This window comes from Nuphar pumila, chromosome 6, assembly GCF_984573655.1.
Source record: "Nuphar pumila chromosome 6, dmNupPumi1.hap1.1, whole genome shotgun sequence".
NCBI lineage: Eukaryota > Viridiplantae > Streptophyta > Magnoliopsida > Nymphaeales > Nymphaeaceae > Nuphar > Nuphar pumila.
In genome coordinates, this window is record NC_143254.1 from 105,724,197 (window position 1) to 105,733,483 (window position 9,287).

The 9,287-nt window shown below is 34.0% G+C and overlaps 1 protein-coding gene across 1 annotated transcript in view; it reads left to right on the forward strand.

Annotated features, from left to right (window-relative positions):
- Window positions 1–2,830, forward strand: part of LOC149835546 (uncharacterized) — a 59,626-nt gene extending 56,796 nt beyond the window's left edge. Inside the window, exons 8-9 of the mRNA XM_090008572.1 lie at window positions 841–1,033; window positions 2,427–2,830. Of these exons, the coding sequence (XP_089864698.1) occupies window positions 841–1,033; window positions 2,427–2,514 (281 nt within the window). The 3' untranslated portion in view covers window positions 2,515–2,830. The remainder of the gene's footprint in view (window positions 1–840; window positions 1,034–2,426) is intronic.
- The last annotated feature ends 6,457 nt before the right edge of the window (window positions 2,831–9,287 follow it).

The following is a 9,287-nucleotide window of genomic DNA, read 5'->3' on the forward strand; positions in this document are numbered from 1 at the left end:
TGTTAAAAAAAGTACCTTAAATATGATCTGCTGAGATTCTGTTGGTTATCAATTATGTTGCAAGATGATATATTGTTGTTAGTTTTTATTAGGCACAATAACTGCACGATACATGATAAATGTCAGGCTTTTCTTTTCCTGACAGATACGTGATTATTAATGGTGCAATTTGGTTGTCTGGTATGTAGAAGAATTTAATCTTGAGTGGGTGAATCACATCAGGGGCAACCTTCCAGGCTGGCTACCAAGGGAAACTTAAAAAAATTTAGAAACATTGACATCTTTTTCGCTTAAGAGTCAGAAGTTATAATGACAACAGATGGGTGTGTTTTTCGCTTTGGTGTAAGGGCTCCAACCTTTGATGTACTGAATTCTTTTTACTTGGTTCCCTCTGGATCCTTTATATGATGCAGTGTCAAGGGCTCGTGAATGAATGAACTATTGGTTCTTAACTTCTTAACAACAAAAGTGTGAATTAATGAACTATTTTTTAAACCTAAAAGTATTTTGTTCTTAACAGCAAAAGACGTTCATCTTGATGGCAGCAGATGTATGTCTAAGTCTAATACAGAAGAACTAAAAACTGCAAATTCTTGGTCTTTTTCTAATAACGAAAAACTCAAAACTCAAAACTGCAAATTCCTGGACTTTGTCTCTTCGGAAGTTTTTGTCCAGTGATGCCTGTGGAAACGTGACAAACTGTATCTTCTATTTCTATTAGCCATATGGGTTGTAGCATTGCCACACATACGTATGCTCTAATAACTTGTCTAAATTAAAATTTTATAGTTCACTTCTAATATCTAAAGCCTCAGGAATACCTTGTTTTATGAGTTGCAGGCCCTTTTCGTCACAAGTTCCTGAGATTTTTGCTGCCTTTCTGGTCAAGTGCATTGCCAACTTTGCCTGTGACAGCACCTCCACGCAAAGATAGAGAAGGGAACACTGCAAATGACATTACTGAAGGGCGTTCACGGCATCAAAGATCTTCAAGGATGGATCCCAGAAAAATCCTTCTTTTTCTGGCAATCATGTATGTAATCTTTTGTTGATTGAGTCATAAAATTTGAGTCGCCTATATGCTTTTTTCTTGATCACTGATGAAAGCTAGTTAAGAAAATATGGTGGTTGCTGAACAGATTTTCATAAAACTTTTTCATATGCATGTGCATGCCTCATGTAAGATACCATTGCTTGTCAGTTTCTGTCATGCTTCTGAGATTCTCTCACTCATGAAAGGTTCTACTTGGGATGTATTAGAATATTCGGTGGCACTTTTTCTTTCAAATGCATGGTTTTCTCGTCAATCTCTTAAACATGATAATATCCATATTTTTGAGTTGTTTTTGCTTGTATTGTGGCTGATGTATTCATTTTTTGTAGTTTATATATCATGTAAACCATCAATTGAAATGAGGTTTTGTTCAACACGTTACATTTAGATTTTTCCTTTGGATGTTAGTTTGGCAAGGGTTCTGCAACTTGTTGACTAGTTTATGCTTCAGGATCACATACATCCACATAATTATCCATAATGACCCAACCATTGGCATTGATTTTTTCTTTTTCTTTTTCTTTTTTCACTTGGGGGTCTATAGCAGCTTGTATGGATTGTTAATTACCTCATGCTTCAGATTAAATCACCATCTACACAATGACTTGTACCAGGTGGCAGAACTCCTCAGGATGATTATATATATATATGAGAAAGGGGATGGTCCTACCCCTTTTTTCGTTAGCTCCTGTTAGGACCCTCTAAAAATCATTCTTCAAGTATTTTTTACTCGATCTGAACCGTTAGATGTGTTTATCATTCCTTATTTATTTAGAAACGAGCTTTCTTTCAAACTGATTTGATGTAAAAATGTAGTTATTTTATTATCAAAATTTAGTACAATATCAACCATTGATTTTTTTACCTCTTTAAAATACACATCTCAGAATAAAAAATCTTAGTCAAATACATGCGCCCTATTGAGTAAACAATGATAAACACATCTAACGAACAAATTGAGCAAAAAATACTTGAAAGTATGATTTTCGGAAGGACCTAATTGAAAAAGGGGTAGGACCATCCCCCTTTTCTATATATCAGGTAGCAATTCAATGCCCATGTACCCCTTCTTCCCTAACCCAGCACCAACTCAATGCCCATGTATCCTTCTTCCCCAACCTAGCACCAACTCAATGCCCATGTATCCTTCTTCCCCCAATCCAGTCCTCTAAATCCCACCCAACCACCCATTCTCCTCCACAAACCCACTCACCCTGTCATCCACCCATATTGTTTTTCTCATTTTCTTCAGACAATTGATTATTTCCATTTTCAAGTTAACAAGATCTTCCTTTGCGCTTTTTATTGTTTGTCGATCCTACATGTAATACTGTTGTTTTTGTTGATTTCTTATGCTGTATTTTTGGCACAGGGCATGCATGGCAACAATGGTGATATTGTACTATAGAATTGCACAACGCAGTCTTTTGGAAGATGTACCTGAAGATGGGCAGGAATGAGGCATATTGCAAACTTCTGTCTTTATCTTTCACTATTTTTTCTCTTTGTAGATAGGTCTGGTTATTAAGCTTTTGCTTGTAGCAATATATTACTTGGGGGATATTGTCGGAGTGTTGATTTGATCAAATGGCAGTTTTGCAGTCTTATATTCTAGAATTACATTTCCAACTTCCCCCCGTTGTAGTAGAAAATTCTGTAGCAAATAAAGTGCAGAAATGGTTCTTATGTTTTCTCTTTTTCCTTGGAATTACTGTAGTAAAGAGATGCTGAAACAAACCTCTGACTAAGCCCTAGTCTGTAATTTTCAAACCCAAATATCTGCTCTACATACTTCCCAGTAGTTTTTTGATATCCTGTCTCTCGCTTATACATGATTGCTCCAGTGCATTGGTCTCGCTGATCATCCAATCCCATCCTGTCAGTCATGGTGAAGAATCCTATCTTATAGGCGCAACAATATTTTCTCATGTGTGGTTTCTAGGCTGTGGGAAAGCCAATTACATTCCTACTGTAAGTGCCTTTTAGGAACTCGAAGAAACGGGAAATTGGCCCTTTTTCTCTTCAGCATTTACTTATGGAGATTTGTGACAGACGATGAATTTAAGTGGTTAACTGCCATTTTCCTTCATTAGCTCATGTTATCAGTTTTCCCTCATCATTTCTATCCTAAACAGTGATGAGATTAGAGCCTGCTGAAAGCCCAATTTTCCTTCTCTTAGGCTCTGTTTGGAAGCTGGTAGTTGGAATAAGGGCTTGAGACTACGAACTGCTTTGGCAATAGTTGTTTTGGGAGAAAGGAGTAACGGTATCAAGTTTGGTCCTTTGTGTTCGTGCTCAAGAAATCAAGCTCTTTCTAATTTCCGAACTCTCCCACCCCAAGCTGCCATGCACAGCCTGAGTTTCCCAACCTTGGTTTTGCTTACACAATTGGCTCTATCCCCCAGAGACCCCACCATCTCCTTGGCCTTTTTGAACCAACTTCAAACTCCATTTGGATAAGAGAATATAGAGGTAAAACCTTATTCCACATAATAATTTTAAGTTTAATTCACCAATAAAAGCCACTTACAGAATGCAAAAATAACCTAAAGATGGTAGTTGATAACTTCGTTAGTGGTTATGCTTAGCCTTTGTAACAAGTCCTTAGATCCACTTGGTTCAGGAATAAGATAATAATCAAATTGAATATCTTCATTAGTGACGCAGGGTGGCACACCCCATCCAGGCAATTCACGTCACCAACTTTTCTTAAAAAAAAAAAATCACCAACTTCATTTGGGTGCTTAACAGGGACATCTTTATTTAATGTATCTTTCACCAACCATTATGTGTGTGTGCGTGCATGATTTCATGTGCGTGCATTGGTTGAGTGGTAGGGGACGGGCCATATGGATTTGAGCCCATAACTTTGTGACTGAGACATAGGGTACCATTTTATTTTGGAAAATGAATGTATTGTATGGCAAATTGATGTGTTTCTTGAAAAATTTTATAATATGCCAAAATTCATCCGAAATTGTAAATGTTGCGTGTTAAAATGATAATTTTAACCTTCACATGTGTGGACTTCCTGAGATATGCAAATTTTCTCGGTGATAGACTTTACTATTGATTTTTGACCAAAAAATTTAAGGATTCACATGATTTTTTTGGATACCTACCCTAGAAATCTGAAAAAACAATAAAAAAAGACGGATAGATCATCACGTTAGCTTTTCAATGCTATCAAGATTGCCTTGATGAGCGGTTTGGAAGAAACATCTTCTGAAAGATAGACTTTTCAAATGTATTACACGCTATAACTAAAAGGTAGATTTACACGATATTTTTTGTGGACCTCACAAAGTTCACATAAAATATAGGCGATGATAAAGAAGTTTGCATATATTTTATACTTGGGTGAGGAAGTTCATATATATTTTATGTGGACTTCATGAGTTCTTTCTCATAAAATATATGTGAACTTTCTCGTCCTCACATAAAATATATGCAGACTTCCTCTTTCTCACAAAAAATATATGCAGACTTCTTTATTCTCGTATAAAATATATGCGAACTTCCTCTTGTAAGTCAAAAATTCAAGTGGACTTCCTCATTCTCACACAAAATATGTGCGCACTTCTTCATCCTTGCATAAAATATATGCAGGCTTCATCATCCTCTCATAAAACATATGCGAACTTCCTCATCCTTGCACAAAACATATGCAAACTTTCTTATCTTCGTATAAAATATATGCAAACTTCCTCATCCTCGCACAAAATATATACAAACTTTCTCATCCTTAAAAATATTGGTTAATTTTATGCAGACTTCCTTATCCTTGCCTATATTTTATGCAGACTTCGTGAGGTCTACAAAAAAGATCATGTGAATCTACCTTTTAGTTACATGCTACAATACATTCGAAAAACCTATCGTATAGTAGACGTTTCTTCCCACCTGCTCATCAGATCAAGGTGGTCTTTGTAGTATTGAAAAGCTAACATCCCAAACTATCTTTATCTTTTTTGTTGTTCTTCTAGATTTTTGGTGCAAGTGATCGAAAAATAGCATAGAACAGACATAAAATGCACAATCATGCCTGCTCATCTCTTATTTTAGGAATGCTATCAGGGCTATATCTCAGTACCTATTCATCAATTTTGAGTGAATTAGGTGTCATTGGAAAGATGTTTCTGTTTAGTTTCTTTGTTTGTTTGTTTTTTTCTATAATCTTTTATTTTTTGGGTAGAAATATCCTCATAAAAAATAGATTATTCGGTTGTTCAAATATGCAAAGTGTGCTTCTATTCATATTTTGAAACTCAGAAACAGGAATCTTAGAGGGGTTTTCGGTTTTGACTCAAAATAGAAAAGTAACACGATTATAAAAACACAAGTTTTTTATGTCGGATCAGAGAGATACAAATCTAAGAACAGAGATTGTTCTATAAAAAAACAATCAGATATTTGATAGAAAATTCACATATATTTAGGAAGGCCGCATGTGTGAAAGGTAAAAAGATTTTTTTTTTTAAATTTGGATATTTGCGATTTTGGACATGGAAAAAATAGTGGAAATTAGATATATATGAGTATTATTGAGCATCTGTTATAGTTATTCTTCTAAAGTATGTAACCAAGATATATGTATAGATGTGTTGGATAATGATGATGTATAATCAATGTTATTTAGCGAGAACATTTACTTAGTTGCTCACAAAGTTAAATAAGAAGCATTTGAAAGTGAAATCCTGTTGATAAATAGAATTATAGGAATCATGTTGAGAATGCACATCTATCATAGACACCATATATTGGGCTCAATCATTTGGTAAACATTCAATTGTCCCAAAGAGTGAGTGAATTGTGTCACAAACATTGAGCTCAAGTATGCAAAAGACATGTAGTTGCCCGAACCAATTAGGGATATAGATGTTCGACGAACAAGCAATGAAGAATTTTCATGAACAATTGATATTGTACATGATCAGAAGATCATTGCAGATGATATGGAACTACGTGGACAAACCAGTGATATTGATATTCATCGTAGTAATTTAGATGACACACAACATTTTAGAGTAGATGACATAACTAGGTACAAGTCGTTGGACTTTATAATATAAGCATGTGGGTATGGTAATGAATGTGTTATTTTTATGATTAATCATGAAAGTTGAAAATGCAAAAATATTGCATGCATGAAAGCAAATGAAGTGATTATTATAATTTTTTATTTAGTTTGTATGATCAAACAATCAATTAGTAGTAGCAATGATCACATTGACAGTAGAGAATTAGATGATATTGATGATGGTGATTATACCATGTCGACTGAGTTACATTAAGACACTGATGATATGAGATAAATAATGGCGAATGAAAATGATTTACAAATGATAATTTATATGAGCATTTATTGGGTAGTAGATCTATTTTATGTTTTTACATTAATGAAACATGGTTGAATAAGTTCTCGTTCAATGAATTCTCATATAATGAAGAACACTTGAAAATCATTAAAGAGTGACATCTCAATTGTATGATGAGTTGCGTAATGAAAAAGTTAATGATTTAGAAACTTTATAGTGGCTAACAATATGCTTAATCGATCAAGAAATTGCTTTCGATCGAAGGTTTAATGATCTTCAATACTATCATGAGTTTTGTAAAGATCATGTCATCAAGAATAACTATAAATCAAAATTTATAAAGAGTTGCAATAATAGTCACTTTCGTATGTAGAAGAAATAACCTAAAGACTATAGTTGATTGCCCTTATAAGATTCATTGCATAAAGGTGCACGAAGCAATGTTCTTTCAAGTGAAGAGGTATGGAAGCGAGCATATATGTGATAGATTATTAAACAACCTTTTACTGAAAAAAGTGCCCTTCAAGTGAATTTTAAGTGTTATTCATAAATGCCTACACGATAACTCAAAGTTAACTCTAAGAGAAATCATTAATGACATCAATCACAAGAAAGATATAGAGGTTACTTACAAACAAGTATGACGTGGATAAGAATGGATGGAGGAGCTATATGGTTCATTTGAAGAGTCCTTCAGAATGCTTTTTGCTTATTTGAATCATTTGATGAAGGCTAACCCCAGAGCGCTAGGGTATATTAAACTGATAAGAAAGATCGATTCAAGAACATGTTTTCATCATTTCATCCATACATCAATCAATTTTTGAAAGGATGTTCTTCAGTTCTTATGGTAGATGACACATTTAAAAAGAAAAAACTATATGAGTATATTATTGTTAGCCCATAATATTGATCTTTATAGTGAGATGTTTTTGGTAGCATTTGCAATTGTAGATAAGGAGTCAAAGAATTTATGAGCGTATTTTTGAATCATCTAAAGAAAAAACACATATTCTTAGATGAGTTTAGAGAGAGAAAAGAGTATTGATAGTTATCTCAAATAAGCATGTAGGGCTAAAGTATATTGTTCTCTACACATAGTCTAGATGTCATGTTAGATATTACATGAAGTACTTGATAAAGAACTTTGGTTCAGTAATTAGTGCATTTTGGTGGAGCACAACTCGAACAATCATGAGACAATAATGCAATTATTTTTTTTCAAAAGTTCAGGAGTAAGATGAAGTTCCATACCATTATATTGCCACCGACATGAATTTGAAATATTGGGCTAACAATCACTTTTCGACAAGAAAGATATGTGTGTTTAACGCCTAATATAGTATAAAGCTTCAATTTATGGATTCTTCCTATACATGACAAGTCCTTAGTGTGTCTTATTGAAAGGCTTCGTCTCATGCTAATGAAATATTTTGAAAAAAAAAATTATTAGGCAAAAAATGCCAGGCATTATGATGTCTGAGGTAAAAGAAAAGGTAGAGACACTTAAAAGAAATCCATAACTATGTGTGCAAGTAGTTCATTGCCACTGACATCGGTACAAAGTTGCGATCGATCTCACATTTACAATATTGATCTTGAGAAGCAGTTTTGCTCCTATGAAGAGTGACAAGTTTGTGGGATTCCACGCGAACATACAATCATATACATTTTGTATGATGACAAGTTCCTAGAGGATTACTAAGACAAGTTCATCAAAGATGAATCATATCGAGTTGTATATAATAATTTTTTATTCCTTTCGATGACAGATAACCTCTCACACAATGCTCTAACAGCTCTTATTCATGTTTATCTATCAAAAGTGACTTGTGTTAACCAATATGACCTAAAGTGAAAAGGCAAAGAATATAACATAAGATTGTTGTGCCAAACAAGTGGAATGTATGTGGTGAACCTAATTATAATAGGCGAAAACACGAATAACAATATGTTTAAGTACCTCTTATTGCAAAATATATATTTGTTAAGAGTTATTGAATGAATTATTTTTATGTATTTATTTAGAGTTTTTTAATCAACTGTTCAAATGTCTTATGTCTTCTATATACATTTTAAGTAGTTTTCAATGTATATACATAAAGAGAAACATGATAGCAGAAAGAGAACCAAACCCCATCTTCACCCCTAAGCAATGATCCAATTCCGATAAGATATATAATAAAAAAAGTTATGTGTATACAACCAGAGGTGTTGACATGTAGGTATTTATATTTATTTTCAATTGATTATGAAAATAGGTTGGTGAGAAATAGAAAGATGGACAGTAAAAAGAAAATCCGAACGAGCATGATTTGTAAATGAAAACTATGTTGAGCCATAATGTAAGTGTTAGTTTTGCACATTTGTTTGTTTATTACGTCCATGGACCCATTTGAATCTAACATGAATGTATTAGATACTATAAATTTATGTAGCATTTACATAGATTCATAAAAAAAACTCCAACTATATACCACAAACAAGACATGACTGATTGAACAAAAATACTACAAACTATTTACCTTACTCCTTATTTTTCAGTAACTACATAAAGTGGTAGTTCTCATATTTTGCTACCCACTAATAAAAACAAATTGCTTGTCATTAATTGTTCACAACAATGTAGTGACTGCTTCTCTCCCTAAAAAGGCAAAACACTTTATAAGTATTCTGCCTGAAGACACAACCACGCCTCCTTTGTTTCCTACAAACTCATTCTCTCTTTGCCCCGTAGAGAGTCTAATGTCTTGGATGCTCCAATGCAGCTGAGTTACATCGGTGTTCCTCGTAGAAACGAGTTTGATGGTTCTTGTTTACAAGTTATAGCCATTGGTAAGCCCTCTACAGTGTCACCCAATCGGTTAGGGCAAGCATAGAGAAGTCTAGAGGCGTCCAGATGTCTCGGGTTCGTC